Raw genomic sequence first — 23,276 nt, 5'->3', positions numbered from 1 at the left:
ACCAACCAGTCAGAAGGCATAAAAAAAGAAAAACGTGTGTTATTGTCTATATAAGGGATTGTGAATTTTAGGCAAAAAAAAAAAAATTGCTGTTCCCCTTTAAAGAGGAGTAATCAAATTACATAGTGACAGCTGACACGATCTCCATCACACAGTTGAGTCATCGAGTCTACTCATCAGCACGAGTAGATGTTTTGTGTACTTTGGTTGGAGCGTCCTCATAAAAACAACAACATTCTGGCTTGTCGGTCATCCACACTGTTGCTAGGAGACATGAACACAGCCTGGGCCGTGTAGTACTGGGCAGTAGTAGTATTAATAAATCATTAAGTCCTGGGCAGTAGTAGTAATAGTAAATCATGTAGTACTGGGCAGTGGTAGTATTAGTAAATCATGTTACTACACAGTAGTCGTATTAATATATCATGAAGTCCTTGACAGTCGTAGTATTAGAAAATTATAAAGTCCTGGGCAGTGGAAGTATTAGTAAATCATGAAATCCTGGGTAGTAGTAATATTAGTAAATCATGAAGTCCTGGGCAGTGGAAGTATTAGTAAACCATGAAGTCCTGGGTAGTGGTAGTAATAGGAAATCTTGAAGTAGAGGTACTATTAGGAAATCTTGAAGTCCTGGGTAGTGGAAGTGTTAGGAACTCTTGAAGTCCTGGGTAGTGGTAGTATTAGTAAATCATGAAGTCCTGGGCAGTGGTAGTATTAGTAAATCATAAAGTGCTGGGCAGTGGTAGTATTAGTAAATCATGAAGTCCTCGGTAGTGGAAGTATTAGGAAATCTTGATGTCCTGGGTAGTGGTAGTATTAGGAAATCATGAAGTCCTGGGTAGTGGTAGTATTAGTAAATCATGTAGTCCTGGGAAGTAGTAGTAGTAGTAAATCACGTAGTCCCGGGAAGTAGTAGTAGTAGTAGTAAATCATGTAGTCCCGGGAAGTAGTAGTAGTAGAAGTCCTGGGTAGTGGAAGTATTAGTAAATCATGAAGTCCTGGGTAGTGGAAGTATTAGTAAATCATGAGGTCCTGGGTAGTGGTAGTAATAGGAAATCTTGAAGTAGAGGTACTATTAGGAAATCTTGAAGTCCTGGGTAGTGGAAGTGTTAGGAAATCATGAAGTCCTGGGCAGTAGTAGTAGTAAATCATGTAGTCCTGGGAAGTAGTAGTAAATCATGTAGTCCCGGGCAGTGGTAGTAGTAGTAAACCATGAAGTCCTAGGCAGTGGAAGTATTAGGAAATCATGAAGTCCTACACAGTGGTAGTATTAGGAAATCCTGAAGTCCTAAGCAGTGGTAGTATTAGGAAATCATGCAGTCCTGGGCAGTGGTAGTATTAGAAAATCATAAAGTCCTGGGCAGCGGTGGTAGTAGTAGTAAATCATGCAGTCCTGGGCAGTGGTAGTATTAGAAAATTATAAAGTCCTGGGCAGCGGTGGTAGTAGTAATAAATCATGTAGTCCTGGGCAGTGGTATTATTAGAAAATTATAAAGTCCTGGGCAACGGTGGTAGTAGTAGTAAATCATGTTGTCCCTGGGCAGTGGAAGTATTAGTAAATCATGAAGTCCTGGGTAGTAGTAATATTAGTAAATCATGAAGTCCTGGGTAGTAGTAATATTAGTAAATCATGAAGTCCTGGGTAGTAGTAATATTAGTAAATCATGAAGTCCTGGGCAGTGGAAGTATTAGTAAACCATGAAGTCCTGGGTAGTGGAAGTATTAGTAAATCATGAAGTCCTGGGTAGTGGTAGTAATAGGAAATCTGGAAGTAGAGGTACTATTAGGAAATCTTGAAGTCCTGGGTAGTGGAAGTGTTAGGAAATCTTGAAGTCCTGGGTAGTGGTAGTATTAGTAAATCATGAAGTCCTGGGCAGTGGTAGTATTAGTAAATCATAAAGTGCTGGGCAGAGGTAGTATTAGTAAATCATAAAGTGCTGGGCAGAGGTAGTAGTAGTAAATCATGAAGTCCTCTGTAGTGGAAGTATTAGGCAATCTTGATGTCCTGGGTAGTGGTAATATTAGGAAATCATAAAGTCCTGGGTAGTGGTAGTATTAGTAAATCATGAAGTCCTGGGCAGTAGTAGTAGTAGTAAATCATGTAGTCCTGGGAAGTAGTAGTAGTAGTAAATCATGAAGTCCTGGGCAGTAGTAGTAGTAAATCATGTAGTCCTGGGAAGTAGCGGTAGTAGTAAATCATGTAGTCCCGGGCAGTGGTAGTAGTAGTAAACCATGAAGTCCTGGGCAGTGGAAGTATTAGGAAATCATGAAGTCCTAGACAGTGGTAGTATTAGTAAATCATGAAGTCATGGGTAGTGGAAGTATTAGGAAATAATGAAATCCTACGCAGTGGTAGTATTTGGAAATCATACAGTCTTGGGCAGTGGTAGTATCAGAAAATCATAAAGTCCTGGGCAGCGGTGGTAGTAGTAGTAAATCATGTAGTCCCTGGGCAGTGAAAGTATTAGTAAATCATGAAGTCCTGGGTAGTAGTAATATTAGTAAACCATGAAGTCCTGGGCAGTGGTAGTATTAGTAAATCATGAAGTCCTGGGTAGTGGTAGTATTAAGAAATCTTGAAGTCCTGGGTAGTGGTAGTATTGGTAAATCATGAAGTATTGGTAAATTACATAGCACTAAGAAGTAGTAGTGTTGGTAAATCACATAGTACTAGGCAGTAGTAGTATTAGTAAATCACGTAGTACTGGGCAGTAGTAGTATTAGTTTAATCACATAGTACTAGGCAGTGGTAGTATTAGTAAATCACGTAGTACTAGGCAGTAGTAGTATTAGTAAATCACATAGCACTAGGCAGTAGTAGTATTAGTAAATCACGTAGTACTGGGCAGTAGTAGTATTAGTTTAATCACATAGTACTAGGCAGTGGTAGTATTAGTAAATCACGTAGTACTAGGCAGTAGTAGTATTAGTAAATCACGTAGTACTGGGCAGTAGTAGTATTAGTTTAATCACATAGTACTAGGCAGTGGTAGTATTAGTAAATCACATAGTACTAGGCAGTAGTAGTATTAGTAAATCATGTAGTACTAGGCTGTAGTAGTATTAGTAAATCATGTAGTACTGGGCAGTAGTAGTATTAGTAAATCACATAGTTTGGGCAGTAGTAGTAGTATTAGTAAATCATGTAGTACTGGGCAGTAGTAGTATTAGTGAATCACATAGTTTGGGCAGTAGTAGTAGTAGTAGTATTAGTAAATCACGTAGTACTGGGCAGTAGTAGTATTAGTAAATCACATAGTTTGGGCAGTAGTAGTATTAGTAAATCAAATAGTTTGGGCAGTAGTAGTAGTAGTATTAGTAAATCACATAGTTTGGGCAGTAGTAGTATTAGTAAATCACAGTTTGGGTAGTATTAGTAAATCACATAGTTTGGGCAGTAGTAGTAGTAGTATTAGTAAATCACATAGTTTGGGCAGTAGTAGTAGTAGTAGTATTAGTAAATCACATAGTTTGGGCAGTAGTAGTATTAGTAAATCACAGTTTGGGTAGTATTAGTAAATCACATAGTTTGGGCAGTAGTAGTAGTATTAGTAAATCACATAGTTTGGGCAGTAGTAGTATTAGTAAATCACATAGTTTGGGCAGTAGTAGTATTAGTAAATCACATAGTTTGGGCAGTAGTAGTAGTAGTAGTAAATCACATAGTTTGGGCAGTAGTAGTAGTAAATCACATAGTTTGGGCAGTAGTAGTGGTATTAGTAAATCACGTAGTACTAGGCAGTAGTAGTAGTAGTAAATGACATAGTACTAGTAAATCATGTAGTACTAGGCAGTAGTTGTATAAGTAAATGACATAGTACTAGTAAATTACATAGTACCAGGCAGTAGTTGTATAAGTAAATGACATAGTACTAGTAAATCACGTAGTACCAGGCAGTAGTTGTATAAGTAAATGACATAGTACTAGTAAATCACGTAGTACTAGGCAGTAGTTGTATAAGTAAATGACATAGTACTAGTAAATCACGTAGTACCAGGCAGTAGTTGTATAAGTAAATGACATAGTACTAGTAAATCACGTAGTACTAGGCAGTAGTTGTATAACTAAAAGACATAGTACTAGTATTAGTAAATCACGAAGTACTAGGCAGTATTGATAGAGGTGACTCACGGCAATCAGCGTGCTGTTCCTGCTCTGTTCAGCCGCTCCTCCGCCGTCTCCAAGCTCCGTGCTTCCGCCTCCGGTTCCTCCGCCGCCGCCGCCTCCACCTCCCGGCGCCCTCTGGCCGGCCTGCTCCCCGGCGGCCGGGGGCTGCTGGCGGTGCTTGTTGGAGCGCTTGGCCTTGGCCTGCAGGCACCGCTGGTGCAGGGCGAAGGTCTGCTGCCTCTCCAGCTCCAGACGCTCCAGCGTGGCGCTCTCGTAGCGGCGCTCGCAGCTGTTGTGATGCTGCCGGAAGAGCTCGATCCTCTGGCGGAGCCTCTCCATCACCGCGCTGTGTCGCGGTGTAACAAAATCCGCCATCATCAATCAAAAAGCGACTCCCCCCGGGCCTCGGGTTTCGTCCATAAAAATGCTGAATCTGGCTCTTTCACACACACCCCCCCTCGCCCTTTACAAAGCCTCCTGTGCTGGCTCCATGGAGGCGACCTTTGTCTTGCTAATGGCCTTCAGTCGCAGCGGCACTCACCGCCGGGGAGGAGAATGAAGGAAGCCCGTGAACTAGCAATCACTGCTACTTTAACGCTTCTGGAAGTCGACATCGGTGGGGGGGAAGAACCATTCGGACTGCCCTCAATCAGTGTTTACATGCGACCTGAACAAGCACATTCCTGCACTCACTCGAATCACACTTGCTGCGGAAAAAAAACATCCAGAAAAAGTTGCCCTTCGCCGCTGAAACCGGCTAATTTCCGCCACAAATGTGCTCTTTTCGAACACTTCCACTTCTTTTTAAACTAACTCGTCAAGCTAGCTTAGCCAAGCCACAAGCTAACAACTTCATAAACTTGCCGGCACTTACTCGGCAGATTTCCCCGCCTTGGGGCGAGCTGCGACGGGGGGAAAGGGAACAGGCGAGCGCGGAGGAAGACGGTCCATGCAAGGGGAGCACTTACTGTGGAAGCGGCTTTGCTACAGCATCTGTTCAGCCAACAGCTGATCCTCCGCCTCCGTGTAGCCGTTAGCTGCTAGCGCTCTGTTTTGGGAGGGCTGGCTAGCTAGCTAGCTTAGCTCAACGCGTTTAAATGAAGCATACTTTGATTTGTGGCTGTTCTCTGAATAATCCTCCCCCTGGCCGAGCCCGAGCCGAGTGGATGGGAAGCGGTGAAAAGCGGCTGGCTCGGTCCCTCCACTCCGCCTCTATTGTTTTCCAGCAAACAGGCAGGTTGACGCCGCCATTTTGCTAACTTTCTCTTTTTTTCCCTCCCCTGTAGAACCAGAGGGATGTTGCTGGCCCCGCCCCCCAGTGATTGACAGCAAGAGGAGCCAATAGACAGCCTCTGGTTTGTGTGACGTAGCAGCTGTTGTGGTTTAAAGCTTTTTATTTTGCTATATATATATATATATATATATATATATATATATATATATATATATATATTGCATTCTATTTTAGTTACTTTGAATTTACAACCCCCTGGCGCTGTTTTGTACTTTTTTTGTACTTTGATTATTAGTTTCAACGGTTTGTAAATGTTGAAATTGATAAATAAAGGTTTATATTAAAAAAATATAAAAAAGAGTTTTGGTTGAATTATTTCAAGTTATTAATTAAATCTGAGAAAATGGCGAAAAGTTGAAAAAGCCCTACATTATTATCTTTATCGGGGCATTTAAGTTGGGGGGAATTGAGGAACTTACATTTATGAATATAAAACTTAGCTAACAGTATAATGAGGTTGCAAAGGTAAAATTCTTTTTCAATTCAAAAACTTTTTTTTTTATTATGACTTGATTTCTTTAATATGTTTCGTTTGTATGAGGATTTATTTCATATTGCTCAACCTATTGTAAAATATTGAAACAAATATTGAATCGTATTGTATTGAAAGTGCCTTAATTAAAAAAAAAAAAAAATGCTTTGAATTTTTTTTTCTTTACGTCATGACGTAACATTCAAGGCTTTAAAGATTATTTCCCAAAGAGTTTCACATGAAAAAGGTAATTATTTTTTATTATAATGTATTATTATTAATATAAATGTATATTTAATACATTTACAGTGGACTGAACAGCCCTTGCATTTGAATATTATATTTTTTTTACATACGCTGTACTGTAAAATATAAATATGGGCAGTTCAGTCGCCAGCATTTTACTGTAAATGGAATTTTTAAAAAACTTTTTTACAGTAAAATGTATGCAACAGAGCTGCCTTTTTTCTTTTTTACGTAAAATATGTTTTTGTAGTGTAATACTGTAAATGGAAAAAAGGTTAAACATTTTTTTTACAAAAAGTCGCCAGAATTTTACTGTAAAGTTTATTCATTTTTACAGCGTACAATTTGATGGAAAACTTACTTTGGAAATCAGAACTCATTTTTATTTTAACACAAAATGTTTCAGAATGTATGATAACATATTTTGTTGCAATATTAGACAATATTAACATAAAATATATGCAATTGCATGTATTGTTTTAATTCAAAATAGAAGTAAATACATTTAGTAAAAAAATAAACACCCCGGTTTTTATTGCTACAACAAAAAATATGCCATATTTTCTCCTAAAAAATGTTCAAAGTGGATTATTTTTAGTAAAGTAATTGGAACCTTAAATAGGTCAATGATTCATAACATTGATTTTATTTGATTATTTTTGAGCATTGAGGGTTAAAAATAAAATCCCACCAAAATTATTGGGTGTCTGAAAGTGTTAAAAATAGGTCATACATTGCAGTATATATATACACAAATATATGTATATAATCTATATAAAATATATATATATTTATATTATATATATAATATATTTGTATGTATATATATATATATATATACATACAAATATATTATATATATAATATATATATATATATATATATATATATATAGTATACATATATATACACACACACACATACAGTATATATACAAACCCCAAAAGCAGTGAAGTTGTCACGTTGTGTAAATGGTAAATAAAAACAGAATACAATGATTTGCAAATCCTTTTCAACCTATATTCAATTGAATAGACTGCAAAGACAAGATATTTAATGTTTACACTGGAAAACTTTATTTTTTGCAAATATTAGCTCATTTGGAATTTGATGCTTGCAACATGTTTCAAAAAAGCTGGCACAAGTGGCAAAAAAGACTGAGAAAGTTGAGGAATGCTCATCAAAAACTTATTTAGAACATCCCACAGGTGAACAGGCTAATTGGGAACAGGTGGGTGCCATGATTGGGTATTAATGCAGCTTCCATGAAATGCTCAGTCATTCACAAACAAGGATGGGGCGAGGGTCACCACTTTGTGAACGAATGTGTGAGCAAATTGTTTAAGAACAACATTTCTCAAGCAGCTATTGCAAGGAATTTAGGGATTTCACCACCTAAGGTCCGTTATTTCATCAAAAGGTTCAGAGAATCTGGAAAAATCACTGCACGTAAGCGGCATGCCTGTGACCTTCGATGCCTCAGGCAGTACTGCATCCAAAAGAAACCTCAGTGTGTAAAGGATATCACCACATGGGCTCAGGAACACTTCAGAAAACCACTGTCAGTAACGACAGTTGGTCGCTACATCTATAAGTGCAAGTTAAAACTCTCCTATGCAAAGCCAAAGCCATTCATCAACAACACCCAGAAACGCCGCCGGCTTCGCTGGGCCTGAGCTCATCTAAGATGGACTGATGCAAAGTGGAAAAGTGTTCTGTGGTCTGACGAGTCCACATTTCAAATTGTTTTTAGAAATTGTGGACGTTGTGTCCTCCGGAACAAAGAGGAAAATAAACATCCGGATAGTTATAGGCGCAAAGTGGAAAAGCCAGCATGTGTGATGGTATGGGGGTGTATTAGTGCCCAAGACATGGGTAACTTACACATCTGTGAAGGCACCATTAATGCTGAAAGGTACATACAGGTTTTGGAGCAACATATGTTGCCATCCAATTAACGTTATGCTTATTTCAGTGTTACAACAGCGTGGCTTCATATTAAGAGTGTGGGTACTAGACTGGCCTGCCTGTAGTCCAGACCTGTCTCCCATTGAAAATGTGTGGCGCATTATGAAGCCTAAAATACCACAACGGAGACCCCCGGACTGTTGAACAACTTAAGCTGTACATCAAGCAAGAATGGGAAAGAATTCCACCTGAGAAGCTTAAAATATGTGTCTCCTCAGTTCCCAAACGTTTACTGAGTGTTGTTAAAAGGAAAGGCCATGTAACACAGTGGTGAACATGCCCTTTCCCAACTACTTTGGCACGTGTTGCAGCCATGAAATTCTAAGTTAATTATTTGCAAAAAAAAAAAAAATGTTTGAGTTTGAACATCAAATATGTTGTCTTTGTAGTGCATTCAATTGAATATGGGTTGAAAAGGATTTGCAAATCATTGTATTCCGTTTATATTTACATCTAACACAATTTCCCAACTCATATGGAAATGGAGTTTCATATATTAATGTAAATGTGACATTTTCATGGATTACTACTAGTTATGTTTTCCTGGTCAAGAGGCCAACTTAATTGTTATTTGCACATTGATAAAAACAGAACGCCATTGAAAAGCAAGAAAACACAACCATCCAACTCCAGTGTTCTTCCGGTTCCATTTGGCCTTTTTATTCATCAAAACAACGCCGAGTGCACACATCAGCTCGTGTCACAGTATTTCTAGGCAAAGTCGGACCTCCTGGCGGCATCTCAGCAGGAAGAGGCGGGGCCATCTCGAAACATAAGAAAGGTAGGTTTATAAAAGAAGAAGGGGAGCAAGCAGCAGAGCTACAGAGTGGAGCTGATGCTGTGTTCAGTCTGTTAGTAGGCAGCTTGCTTCACGGGGACACACCACTTTTGTTCTCCAACCGTAAAAGAAAGCAGACTCGAGTACCACCGCCAAGGCAAATCATCTAGCTAACTAGCTAACAGGAGAGGGTAAAAAAAAACAAGACAAAAAAAAAAAAAGGGTTAAATGGAAGATTTTGCGGGATGGAGAAACCCCTCAAACATGATCCCTCACATGGAAACACCTCCCAACGCTCACTTCCTGTTCCACCAGCAGCCTGTCAGTGCAGAGCTCCCCTGACCTTTCACCTTTTAACGCCTTTGAAATCCAAATAAGTTCACTAACACTTCCTCCTTGGCGCCAGCGCTGTAGTCGACGCCCGCCTGATGGAAGGGGACTAGATGTTTCTCAGCAAGATGGAAAAACGAGGCTTGGCAAGTTGTGACGTCACCACTTCGCCAACGCTTCTGACTCGTTAATCACTCAACGCCAATTGATGGAACTTTGAAGAGTCGGGGGTCTACTTTGGTTAGAATCTCGCCAAAGGGGTCAAATCCAAGTTTACCTGCGAGGTCGTAATTGCACGTATTTAATAATATTATTCATCATCTCCTCGGATTAGCCCCGTCAGGTTGCTCATGGGAGGGGCTGCTGGGCCAGGGTGGTCTGCTCAGCTGTCGCCAGGGAATGACGCGGAAGTTTTAGCTGAACGCGGGATCAAAACTAAATCTTTTAGTGACGCTAACTGGGTTACTGGAATCGTCGGTCATTCTTATTGGAGGTCTGGAATCTTGCCCGTCCACGTCCTACTTTTTAGGCTGCCTGGCCTCCGACCGCAGGGGAGGGGGCGGGGGGGGGGGGTGGGGCGAGGGGGCGGGAATGTTAGGAGGGAGGGGCGTGGCGGTCGTCACGGTCAGGGCTGTTTTAGAGTCATCAGTCCTTTCTGACCTTCCTGTTCCTGGGAGATCTTCGCAGAACGTCGTCCTCCAACTTCTGGGAGGAGGAGAGTGGTGTGTAAATACATTGGTAGGCAAACACTCAAAGACCATGGAATGTGGATCACATCAAGGGATGGGCACCGATTCACGTAAAATCCATCGGTGCCAGGTGACGCTACCTGGCTTACCGAATCATGCAGCAATGTTCAGTTCCAAAGAAATTACCTCAAAAATGCTTTAAAGTACCGTATTTTCCGGACTATAAGGCGCACTTAAAATCCTTTTTTCCCCCTCAAAACTCGACAGTGCGCCTTATAACCCGGTGCGCCTAATGTACGGAATAATTCTGGTTTTGCTTACCGACTCTCAAAGCAATTTTATTTGGTACATGGTGTAATGATAAGAGTGACCAGTAGATGGCAGTCAAACATAAGAGATACCGTATTTCCTTGAATTAAAACCTCTTCTCACTGGGCGCTAACCAAAGGAATGCGGTAAATTTAGGCCGGCGCTTATAAATTTGAGTGTGATGTAAGGATACCATCATGAAAAGCACATTTAATTAAAAAAAAACTTTATTATGGTCTTACTTTTACTTATAAATGAAGTCCATGCGCCGCTCCTTCTAAACAAAAGCATCGATAACTTGTTTATAGAAGTCTTCCTTATCTTTCAGTTTTAAAAGTCTCTCTGTCTCGATGGAGATCTTCCTTTAATTATTACCTCCTGCTTCGATTGAAAGTCCAGTTTAGAAAACTGTTGTCACTTCTTCTGCAGCCGAGTAGTTGCAAGAATGATCCCTGGGATCACTATAGCGCCTTCTACCACCATGAGGCGGGAGTCATTTAATTACTCATATTTGACACACGCAGCTATATTAATAAAACGTTTTTACTGTTCTTTTTAGCATATTCAATAGATTGGACCTTAAATCCTACTGAATAGCTCTTTATCTTCTTCCCTTTAAGAGATTTTAAATTATTGAAATTAGCCTCCTCCATTTTGGAAAATGATGCCTTGAAAGGTGAAGTGTCACTCGTGACGTGACGAGTTTGACCCGGCGGTAAAACGAGGCATATGCTAATTATTCTGCGAAAAAAGTTTGACCCGGCGGTAAAACGAGGCATATGCTAATTATTCTGCGAAAAAAGTTTGACCCGGCGGTAAAACGAGACATGCACTAATTATTTTGCTAAACAAGTTTGACCCGGCAGTAATTCTAAGCATGCGCTAATTATTTTGCGAAACGAGTTTGACCCGGCGGTAAAACGAGGCATGCGGATAATATATACCCGGCGGCAATTCAAGGAAATACGGTAACTGAGTTTATTTCGAACATGCAAGCATACAACATGATACATCACAATTTCCAGTTTCTCTTTTCAACATGTTCGAAAAGGAGTAGGAAGAAGCAGAGCTTATTTAATCCTACCCCTTTTCTTTTACATAACAGTTGCTAAAACTAGGGATGTCCGATAATATCGGACTGCCGATATCATCGGCCGATAAATGCTTTAAAATGTATTACCGGAAATTATCTGTTTCAATACTTGGTCAACAGCCATACAGGTCACACTGAGGGTGGCCGTATAAACAACTTTAACACTGTTACAAATATGCGCCACACTGTGAACCCACACCAAACAAGAATGACAAACACATTTCGGGAGAACATCCACACCGTAACACAACATAAACACAACAGAACAAATACCCAGAATCCTTTGCAGCACTAACTCTTCCGGGACGCTACAATATACACCCCCCGCCCCCCTCAACCTCCTCCTGCTCTCTCAGGGAGAGCATGTCCCAAATTCCAAGCTGCTGTTTTGAGGCATGTTAAAAAAAATAATGCACTTTGTGACTTCAATAATAAATATGGCAGTGCCATGTTGGCATTTTTTTCCCATAACTTGAGTTGATTTATTTTGGAAAACCTTGTTACATTGTTTAATGCATCCAGCGGGGCATCACAACAAAATTAGGCATAATAATGTGTTAATTCCACGACTGTATATATCGGTATCGGTTGATATCGGAATCGGTAATTAAGAGTTGGACAATATCGGAATATTGGCAAAAAAGCCATTATCGGACATCTCTAGCTAAACTTTTGTTCACTTCCTGTTCTCAATTTATTCACAATATACTCCATAAGTAATCACACTCAATCAATCAATCAATCAATTTTTATTTATATAGCCCTAAATCACAAGTGTCTCAAAGGGCTGCACAAGCCACAACGACATCCTCGGTACAGAGCCCACATACGGGCAAGGAAAAACTCACCCCAGTGGGACGTCGATGTGAATGACTATGAGAAACCTTGGAGAGGACCGCATATGTGGGTAACCCCCCCCTCTAGGGGAGACCGAAAGCAATGGATGGACAATAAAAATAAATAAATAATACTAGGTGAAGTAAGTTACATTTCATATGTTGAGATGAAAAAATGAACGGATGGATGGATGAAATAAATTCAGGATGTTTATCATGGTTCTTCTTCTTCTTTGTACTTTGTAAACACTAAGTTTGAAGAGTTTCTTGAAGTGGATCATATTAGTACATTGTTTGATTGCTTTGCTTAATCCATTCCATAATTTAATTCCACATACTGATATACTGAAGGTCTTCAGTGTTGTACGTGCGTACAAATGTTTTGAATTACATTTTTCTCTAAGATTGTATTTCTCTTTTTTTGAGAAGAATTGTTGTACATTCTTGGGTAGCAGGTTATAGTTTGCTTTGTGTATAATTTTAGCTGTTTGCAAATTCACAATTTTGTGGAATTTCAGTATTTTGATTCAATAAATAAAAGGTTGTATGTTCTCTACATCCAACATTATGTATTGTAATTTATCTTTTTTGTCACACCGTTAATGAATGAAGTGTACTTTTATAGTTATTTCCCCATATTTCTGCACAATAACTCAGATATGGTAAGGAACTTTAGTTATTAGAGCGTTCCGGTCGGACGTTTTTTCACGGGACACATTTCCGGCGAATGAGATGCTGCTCCGTTATTGATTGAAGTAAAGACTGAATGTCATTAAAACAGTTAGCTCCATCTTTTGACACTTCTTCCACTCCCGTCCTTGCACGCTACCACAACATAACTGTATACACTTTTGTTTTTTGCCAATTATTTATGAGTCTTTTCTAATGCAGTATATTTGATGGCCGTAGTTTTCAGACTATAAGGCGCCCTTAAAGGGGAACTGCACTCCCCCCCCCCATCATTCACAATCATGAAAGACATGATAGAAGGAATTATTTTTTAATATGCATTCTAAAAATTAAATAAATGCGATCAAAATTACGTTTACAAATGGAGCCTATAAAGCTCGTAAAACATGATTTAAGTATATATGTAATGTAATAACGGGCACATTTATAATAACATTCAATATTTATGTATTTTGATTATTTTAAGCATACCTGTGCATTAATTTCAAAAACGCATGACGTTTGCTTTTCCCCCTTCATCACTGATTTCGACTCACTGCAGACTTCATGAGAGCCAACAAACATAATAAAACATCCCTTACTGTACAATGTCTGCTGTCATTAGGATGCAGACTACTGGGATTTTCATATATTCCCATTTAGATGAAAAACGTCTCATAATCCTCACAAAGAAACGGGGTGGGAGGAACAAGCGCTTTTCGTGTCGTTCTCGCCAGTTTCAAGTCCTAGAAGGCTGTCAAAGTGACCCAACTTGTCGGATTATATCCTAAACCTTCAGCTATCAAGGTCGGAGGCATGATTTGTGATCTACAATAAACTTATAGCAGGGGTGTCCCAAGTGCGGCCCGGGGGCCATTTGCGGCCCGCAGCTAATTGTTTGCTGGAAATACTATTGTAAAAATAAAAAAGAACATTAAAAAAAGTGGAATGAGGTTAAATCTAACGAGAAAAAGTTGCAATGTTGACACAAAAGCTGCCTGCAGGCTGTTTTTTTTTTCTTTTGTCTTTCTTCATTTTTCTTTTTTTGCCATTGCTCAAAAAAAAAAAAAAAAGACAAAAAATCCAAGTTATAATGAATTATTTTCAGGGCTCCAATTACTTCAAATATTTCACTTTAAAATGTTTTATGTAGTAAATATTGCATATATTGTGTAGTAGCCATATAAAAACATCAAAGTTTTCTTTGACAAAAGCGCATAAAACAAAATAATAGTTCCAGCATAAAATCGACAGATATATCTGAAGTTGATCTCGTAACTTAAGTGTTGAAAGTAAAAGAAAAACCTAATAAAAATGTATCACTTTATGAGTGGGGCACCTTTTGGATCCCAAATATATTTAGTGATTTTTTATTTATCTTTTCACTGTGATTACACAAAAATATGAAATAACTAAAATCAATGGTGTCCTGCATTATTGATCTTTTAGGGCTCTAATTACTAAATACTGCATATTTCAGTTTTACTATAAAAAAATCTAAGTTGTTTTTGACAGAAAAGCCATAAAACATTTTTTAAAATTTGTATTACTTTGTATCAACTTGAAGTTGATATAGAGATTTACTGTAAGCGTTAAATAATCAATCAATCAATCAATGTTTATTTATATAGCCCTAAATCACAAGTGTCTCAAAGGGCTGTACAAGCCACAACGACATCCTCGGTACATATATAAAAATCTGACTTATTTTTAACATTTTAATGACTGAGACCCTTTATGGTCCCCGGGACCCCTAAAGGTAAAATAAATAAAAAATGCATATGTTTTGAAAATGAAAAATATCCAAATGGCCCCCACATGCTTTAATTTTTCCGTGTGCGGCCCTCAGTGGAAAAAGTTTGGACACCCCTGACTTATAGGGAGCAGGGAAGCGAGGAAGCAGCTGATTAGTCGATGATGTCAACATTGGCACACAGGAAGTGATTACGGCGCCACTATAAATAGTTTGTCTGCGTCAGCGCTTAGAATAACAATATCATTAATACTTGGTTATTATTCAAGGCATGAATTGTAAATGGAGAGTTGTTGGCGCTTTTTGGATGGTTATTGGATTTTATGGGCGGAATAGTGGAGCTCCCTTTAGCTCAGCTGTAAACTGACTATTTGTTAAATATTAAGAATGCAATAAAAAAAAAAAAAATTCCATCCGTCATCATGTCTTTCATAATAACAAAATTATGAACCGGTACTTTTTAGAGGCGGTATAGTACCGAATATGATTCAGTAGTATCGCGGTACTATATATTAATACCGGTTTACCGTACAACCCTAGTACTGGTACTGATTCCCGAGTACCGGAAATTGGTACTGTATCAAATTAACTGTGAGCGGTACCCATCCCTAAATATAAATTGGTAAAAAAATAAATAAATAAATCTTTACCTCGTCACCCGTCGCCTGCTCCTCCTCTTCTTCCTCCTCCTCCTCCTCGCCCTCCTCCTCCTTCTCAGCTTCTGCTTCTACTTCCTCTTCCTCTGCAGGATTCTCCTCGCTGCCGCTGCCCTCGTCACCTTCTGCAAGCACACCTTCAGTGAATAAAATGGAAGAAAAGGGGAAAGAGAAAAAGCGAAGGAGAAAAAGACCTGGGCTGGTCTTGTCTTCCTCTGCCTCTTCTTCCTCCACAATGTCCGGCTGAGGTTGGTCGGTTTTCTTGTACTCGGCGGCTGGCGTGGCGGCCTCACTCTTCTTCTGCACAAAAGACAAATGGCGACATCAACACCGGCGCGCACGGTTCAACACTTCCTGTGAAATGGTCGGACTCGCCTGACCTCCTGCCCCGGATAACATCCACACACACACTATGACATCACGTGTTACCTTGCCAGTGCAGCAGAAGACGACGATGAGGACGAGCGGCAAGGCGACAGTCAGGACGTAGACCACCCAAAGCCAGGGACGTTCCTCTGCAGCGTTCAGCATCTGAACAACCAAACCCGGCTGGGAGGAAGCAGGTAAACGTTGTCATGTTCGTCTCCAGTTAAAAAAAAGGAGGGCGGACAGCAGACATGATTATCATGCAATTAGTCACCTCAGCAGCGCCCTCTGCTGCCCTCTTCAGGCCCCAGCCGTCGGCGGCCCAGCGCTCGGCCACGTTGCGGTCGTTGGTGATGAAGAAGTTGTCAAAGAAGATGTCGGAGGTCATGGACCACAGCTCCAGTCCCACGGCGCTGAACGGGCTCATCCTGAACGGGTGCAGGTCCTCGAAGAAGTCCGGGTTGGGAATCTTCCTGGGCTTCCAGATGCCCTGAGAGACAACAAGATCCCTGGTTAAAAAGGTGATAACCTACCAGGGACAGTGGAACCTCAATTTACGAACGCCTCTATTTGCAAAATTTACGAGCCAAATATGCCTCTGTGTGCGAACCAATACTTCATTTTGTGTCCCGCCTGCAGGCAAAAAGGCAGGGCTGAGCATTTTTGGGAAAGCGGAGCCCTCCATGTCGCTTGCTGTGCAGTACACTCTGAGTCACTTCAGCGTGTGTCTGTTTTTTCTCGTTTGGCCATTCTTTTAACTCAACATGAGTACCAAAAAGACAACACACCAGCATAGAGAGAAGGAGGGAATCGTTGAGTCAAAAAAGAAAAAATTAAAACAAATACTATTTCAGGGTTTCCCCTTAATGCACCGCCACAACATTTTGATCAATGACACACCTTGAAAATGTGTTTTTTTTTACTTGAAAACACATTAAAATTATATAATACACAAAAGACCCAAGAAGAAATCAAAGTGACACTATTTTTAACTTTTATTACCAATCTTATGATAACCGGCACAATTCCAACAGGTTTTACCTCCCGAGTAGGGATGGGCGATATATCGATATATTGCGGGTTTGTCTCTGTGCGATATAGAAAATGAATACCGTGATATCGAGTATACGTTCTCACGCAGTTGCATTTAGCTGCTGGGCATTAAACTGCATGCGTTTCTTACTCTTTCCTGTCTCTCCTTCTCATAGACACTTAAAACAAGCGCACCTTCTTACATACATCACATACTGTCACATGAGCAACGTCACACGCTCCCGTGGAGCAGACAAATGTCGACATGGTAACATTAGCTGTGATGCTAACAGCTAACAGTGTGGTTTGAGTGGTTATACGAGAGAAAGAAGGTGCAAATCTGGTAACAAATGGAGGAATAATTAATTCCCAAGTACGGGGTCCATCGTCTGACGGTGGTTTGGCTTCAAGTGGGAATGTCTTTACATGTCAACATCTTCGTTCGGTGCCACACCAACTAAATGCCGAAGCAACTATTTCCACATCAACACCGTAGGACATACACTATTTGATATGCAGCTCATTTTTATGTGACACTTATTGAAATATCTTGTGTCATCATGCACAAACGTGCACTTATAGCTTGTTTTAAAATGTCTGACAATCTTGCACTTTCTGTTTTGAAATGACATGAATGTTTGTGCCACTGCTTAATAACTTAAATAAATACACTTTTGCTAAATTGACATAGTTGTGATTTCCCTCTCTGCATGAAAGTTTAAATGAGCATATATTAATGCAGTATGAAGAAGAATGTTTTAATGCAGACACATAGAGTCATCATACTGCTGTGATTATATGCATCAAGTGTTCATTCAAGGCTAAGGCAAAATATCGAGATATATATCGTGTATTGCGATATGGCCTAAAAATATGGAGATATTAAAAAAAGGCCACATCGCCCAGCCCTACTCCCGAGCAAACACTTTCATTTCTTTGAGTCCGCGTTTTCGCAGACACACAACTACGCTTCCTCATTCTCCGCCAAATCACCTTTCAGGCACGGGCGGTGTGTTTGCAAACATGGGAAAAACTGACATCAAATCCAAACCACATGAACAAAAAACATTAGCTGGTCGTTAAAGTACGAATCGATATATGAAGCCTATTTTTGCACTATTAACAAGTGATGTACCGAAAACTCGACCACCGAAAAAAAGACTGATCACTAGGGGTGTAACGGTACGTGTATTTGTATTGAACCGTTTCGGTACGGGGGTTTCGGTTCGGAGGTGTACCGAACGAGTTTACACACGAACATATTAAGCTAAAGTCTTAACAAGCTGCTCTGCTTTGTTCTGCCTCTGTCAGTACTCTGCAGCACGCAGCATTGTCCCACCCACACAACCATTTGATTGGCTGTTACCGCTCTGCGTGTAACCAATCAGCAGTGCGTATTCAGTGCACAAACACCTACTTGCTCGTTATGAGCAGGTAGGTGTTTAGCAGGTAAGCATCAGGCAGCGGACTCTCCCCAAATTATAACAAACACCTCCCAGTCAACTACTAGTAACATCACTATGAGCCCGTTGACCTTCTAGTAACATAAAACGGCAGCAGAGCTCACTCGCAGTCCTGGCTTGAGGTGAAGGCTAAATAGCTTTTAGCGTAACGTTAGCTCATTTTGCGGTGTGTGTGTGTGTTACGGACAGCAAAGCCCCGTCTGTCTGTTATTTCACTTTACCTTTTTCTGTGTTGATTGAGCTGTGTTGAAGCAGCAAAAAAGGACATTATGTTAAATGAAGAGTTTCTGTCTCTAATAAAGTAAGTGCATCATTTAGCCTACATAAACTCCATGGTGCTCAGGGATGAATAGTCTCTCCTATTGCTATTGTACTATTTTTTCAGCTATAGTTACATTAATCATTAGTAATGGAGCACCCTCGTATTGAATGGCAGGGTCCCTGCTATCACATGTTGATAAAAATATAACATTTACATAATAAAAGTCAACTACAGACTTCCCAAATGCTGTAATAAATTAAGCATGATGAGTTGACTTGAAACTGTTTAATGTTGTACTTTTTATATGTAGAAGAAAAGTTTTGTCATTTTATTTAATCTGAGCAACAATTTGAGGCAGTTTAATGTTGATTAACGTGGGCATAATTATTATAGTGTTCCCAATGTTAAAAGGATAAAGCCATTGTTTACAAATTTGGTAAATAAATAACCAAAACATTTATATTTTGAGGTTTTCTTACTGTACCGAAAATGAACCGAACCGTGACCTCTAAACCGAGGTATGTACCAAACCGAAATTTTTGTGTACCGTTACACCCCTACTGATCACTGAAAAATGCGGTGCCGAAACGGTCCATACACCCATTTTCTACTGCTCGTCCTTCTCCGAAACTGGTTGCAAACAAAATGCACGCTGGAGTGTTGTCAGCATGTTTTCAATGCGGACTTAAATTCAGTATATCCCAGATATACTCGCAGACAGCCGCCTACAAAATGAGCAAATATTAAGGAGACAAAATCCAAATGGAGCAACAGTGCCAAGCAAGTGTGACGTCATGCTCGCCTCTTTCGTCAGGGACATAAGTAGTCTCTGAACACGAGTACAGTCTATAATAACACCAGAAGAAGATGCTAGATTTGTTGCTAGTTTTTCATTTAAAAAAAGTCACTACAAGTCTCTTAACACTTGAAAAGATCTCAAAGTACATTGTGCAGAAAGCAGCAACAATTGAAAATATGGCAAAACGATAAATATATTTGTTAATGAATATTTGTTTTCAAATGTATACATTTTTAGCCTTTTTAAACAAAATGATGCTATTACTCGATGTCATGTTGACCAGACCCACCACAGGTATCTTTGCAGTCTAGGGGAAACACTATTTGTGAGGAGTACATTAATGGCGCTCAAGTATGGAAGAAGCAACGCAGCAGTCTTTGTACTGCAAGTTTTAATTGTAATGAGACCACACTTTTCTGGAAAAAAGATGGGGAGCAAGTGATTGAGAGCTGACTCTGTCCTTGGTTGCCCACTAGACAGCTTTGAGGAGGTGGGTGACAGAAGAAGTTGACAGCCATAATGTCCAATCCCTCTCACCCCATGCACAGCACTTTGGAAGACCTGAGTATCTCCTTCAACATTAGACCGTTACATTCCTACCCACAGCCATAGGACTTTACAACGCACCTGTGTGGTTACTGTGATCTTTTATCTTGGTGTGCAATATGGGTGTTACTGATTTTTATGTGATCTTTTATCTATACATATTGGAGCCCAATAAGTATAAATTTTTTTTTTTTACCAATTACGTTTTACTTCCGCTACTGCATGTTTAAACTTGCATTGCAACAACGTAAATTCCCCATTGTGGGATAAATGAGTCTATTCCGTCCCACTCTCGTTCAGTGGACCCTCTTTCAAAGCACACTGATGGACCCTCCCCCCATTCTCCCATGGTGCTCCTTTGTAGTCAGCTCCTCTTTCTCCAACGTTAATGCAAGTGGATTTTATCTTTCAAAAGTATTTATTAGTGTAGCAATTAGGGCTGCAACAACTAATCGATTGAATCGATAAAAATCGATTACCAAAATAGTTGGCGATTAATTTAGTCATCGATTCGTTGGAACTATGCTATGCGCATGCGCGGAGGCTTTTTTTTTTTTTTTTGTAATTTAAAAAAAAAAAAAATTTTGTTGTTTTTTTTTGTTTTATAAACCTTTATTTATAAACTGCAACATTTACAAACAGCTGAGAAACAATAATCAAAATAAGTACAAAAACAGTACAAAACAGCGCCAGGGCGGCGCTGAGGCTACGTCTCATGAGGTGGCGTAAGCTAGCCAATGATGTGTCATGTGCAGCTCACGTGACCACGGCGTCTCCTTTGCTGGAAACATTCGAAAAATGGCGCAGGAAAACACTCCCGATAGTTTAGCGGAGAAACATCTTGAGGTTATTGCTTCAATGGAGAAAAGTGTACGACCTAAGTCGTCAAAAGTGTGGGAACACTTCACTTTAAAGACTTCAAAGAAGAAGGTTTCCTGCAAAATGGCACGGAAGTACAACATTGGTTCAGGAGCACCTGAAGAAGAAACATGTTGGAGCCATGGATGAAGGGAAGAACTCACAGTACGTAACTTTTTAAGTCCATAGTGGCAACAAGCATTCATGAGTTCAGCTTTTTTGTGAGTTACGTTAAAGTTATGCCTTTGTTGCAACGCGGGGCTGATAATGTGTCTCCGGCACATTTGACTCCGTTTTGAGAGAGAAAACGCACGGTTACCAATTTGGAAATAAACGTAACGGACAGAAATATCTCAGGTTGGTTTCATAATGGATCAATGTAGCCGGGCTGATAAAGCTATATAAATATATTTAGATTTGAGTGACGCTTTAGTATAACTAAACGTTATGAAGGTGCTGGAATATTTCATGCTATTATTCAGAGGCAGCCTAAAATGAATCCTTTATTATTCACAACAGAAACGTGTACAATATCTGATTCAGTTCTGATGAGTTACATTTATGTGTTATTATTGGTGTATGCTGCAGCCCCAATGTCCACAACATGGTGCCAGTATGCTGTTTTTTTTCAATAAAATACTGGAAAGGATAGAAATGTAGTTTGTCTCTTTTATCCGATTATTAATCGATGTAATAATCGACAGATTAATCGATTATCAAATTAATCAGTTGCAGCCCTAGTAGCAATAGGTTTTTTGTGATTTCTGATAAGTTTGTGAGGGCATCAAAGGGACTTGTACGAGTGTTGGCAGAGCAGCGCATACAGCACAGTTTAGCTTGTTATTAAAAACTGATCCATCACCTCCTTGTTTGTTTTATATTGATTACCGTATTTTCCGCACTATAAGGCGCACCTTCAATGAATGGCCTATTTTAAAATTTTTATAAGGCGCATAGAATAGACGCTACAGTAGAGGCTGGGGTTACGTTATGCATCCATTAGATGGAGCTGCGCTAAAGGGAATGTCAACAAAACAAATAGTGATTGTACTGACACTTCTACTTGCTGCTCTCTGTTCAACAACTCACTGTTTGAGTTTGTCCTCCAACTGTAGCCATCTCGCTATGTTCCCTCGGAAACTCTGTTTAGTCTTCTTTACTTGGCGCAGGTCATCATGTTGCTTCCTCCACTTCCGCACCATTGATTTGTTAATGTTCAATTCTCTCGCTGCTGCTCTATTCCCGTGTTCTACTGCGTGACTTATCCCCTTGAGTTTAAACTCTGCGTCGTAAGCGTGTCTCTTAATAGGAGCCATTTTTGGGTCTTTACATAAAGTTTAGGTCTCGCAACTACGGGACTTCATTTTCCCCCGTAGAAGAAGCGCTTCTTCTTCTTCTTCTTTTACGGTAAGCAGCCGTAGAAAGGGGGAAAATGAAGTCGGCGTAGTTGCGAGACCTGTTGTGGCTCAATATTGGTCCATATATAAGACGCACCGGATTATAAGGCGCTCTGTCAGCTTTTGAGGAAATTGGAGGTTTTTGGGCGCGTCTTATAGTGCGGAAAATACGGTACTATATGGCAGTGTTTCTTAACCATAGGGCCAGGGCCCATTGTTGGGCCGCCCAAAAAACGTGGTCCGTGAGGGCTGCAGTGGTACTCTGTTGTAATACCCTTTTTCCACCACTCGTGGCAGTTATGGCAATCTCAAACAAATATAAAACGTCTGCAGCTGAAGTCAGAGAAGTTTCTTAAGCGCAAAAATTATGACTCAAGTGGTGAAGCTGTATTTTCATTTGAACTTAAATTTTATTGACAGTTTAACAAACATGTACAAATTGTCATCATCATGGCGCCGATGAAGGCTGCCTCGGTGCTTTCGTGCGCTCTGTTTTGTTTGTTTTTGTACATAAATTGTGTTTCCGGGTGCTCTTACACCCGTGAAGAGCTACTGAACATCAGATCCAACATCCCTATGGACTTGTTACCGGTCATCTTAGCGTCAGCTGCGGATTTGGTCCATTCTGCGATCAAAAGAGGGAAACCGCATCGACGAGGAAAGAGAGCGGGCGCACTTGTCCGTCTTCGCGGACGGGGATTACGCACGCCTCTACCAGGCATCTTCCTCTCCAACGTCCGCTCACTTGCCAACAAGATGGACAAGCTAGTGTTGCTGATGAGAAGGAACAAAGACTTCTCCTCATCATGTGTGTTGTGTTTCACGGAGACTTGGCTGAGCGCAAGTGTCCCGGACAGCGCGCTTCAACTGGAGGGCTTTCATCTCCTCCGCGCGGACCGAGACGCGGCGCTCTCTGGCAAAAAAAGAGGCGGGGGACTATGCTTCTTTATCAACAATAGCTGGTGCACAGACGTGACTGTCATTTTTAGACACTGTTCTTCCTCTCTGGAATATTATTTCATCCACTGTAAGCCCTTTTACTCACCGCGTGAGATTGTTTCATTCATTCTCGTGGCTGTTTACATCCCGCCCGGCGCGGACGTGCGTGACGCTCAGCGCGCGCTCGCAGGGTAGATCTTACATGTGGAACGGTCTTTTCCTGACTCTCTTGTTATCGTGCTTGGTGACTTTAACAAGGGAAATTTGAGCCAGGAATTACCAAAGTATAGACAGTTTATTAAATGCCCGACCAGAGAGGAGAACACGCTGGATCACTGCTACACTACACTGAGCAAGGCTTTTCATGCAGTCCCGCGCGCTGCTCTTGGACTATCAGATCACGTGATGGTGCA

At 40.3% G+C, this 23,276-nt stretch overlaps 2 protein-coding genes across 3 annotated transcripts in view; both read right to left on the bottom strand.

Moving 5' to 3' along the window:
- The window catches only part of maml1 (mastermind-like transcriptional coactivator 1), a 28,281-nt gene extending 22,878 nt beyond the window's left edge, over positions 1-5,403 (bottom strand). Inside the window, exons 1-2 of one of the 2 annotated variants that reach the window (XM_062039604.1) lie at positions 5,077-5,403; positions 4,133-4,454 (exon numbers count right to left, since the gene is read on the bottom strand). In XM_062039604.1, the coding sequence (XP_061895588.1) occupies positions 4,133-4,447 (315 nt within the window). In that variant the 5' untranslated portion in view covers positions 4,448-4,454; positions 5,077-5,403. Of the gene's footprint in view, positions 1-4,132 lie in introns of both variants that reach the window. The other variant, XM_062039603.1, reaches the window with a different exon arrangement.
- A 3,318-nt stretch (positions 5,404-8,721) lies between these two features.
- canx (calnexin) overlaps positions 8,722-23,276 on the bottom strand; it is a 40,282-nt gene continuing 25,727 nt past the window's right edge. Inside the window, exons 11-15 of the mRNA XM_062040017.1 lie at positions 15,842-16,057; positions 15,631-15,750; positions 15,396-15,501; positions 15,196-15,326; positions 8,722-9,901 (exon numbers count right to left, since the gene is read on the bottom strand). Coding sequence (XP_061896001.1) covers positions 9,842-9,901; positions 15,196-15,326; positions 15,396-15,501; positions 15,631-15,750; positions 15,842-16,057 — 633 coding nt within the window. The 3' untranslated portion in view covers positions 8,722-9,841. The remainder of the gene's footprint in view (positions 9,902-15,195; positions 15,327-15,395; positions 15,502-15,630; positions 15,751-15,841; positions 16,058-23,276) is intronic.

Source organism: Entelurus aequoreus, linkage group LG28 (assembly GCF_033978785.1).
Source record: "Entelurus aequoreus isolate RoL-2023_Sb linkage group LG28, RoL_Eaeq_v1.1, whole genome shotgun sequence".
In the NCBI taxonomy this organism is placed as follows: Eukaryota; Metazoa; Chordata; class Actinopteri; order Syngnathiformes; family Syngnathidae; genus Entelurus; species Entelurus aequoreus.
The sequence above is the reverse complement of the archived record's forward strand: the minus strand, read 5'-3'. Positions and strand labels throughout refer to the sequence as shown.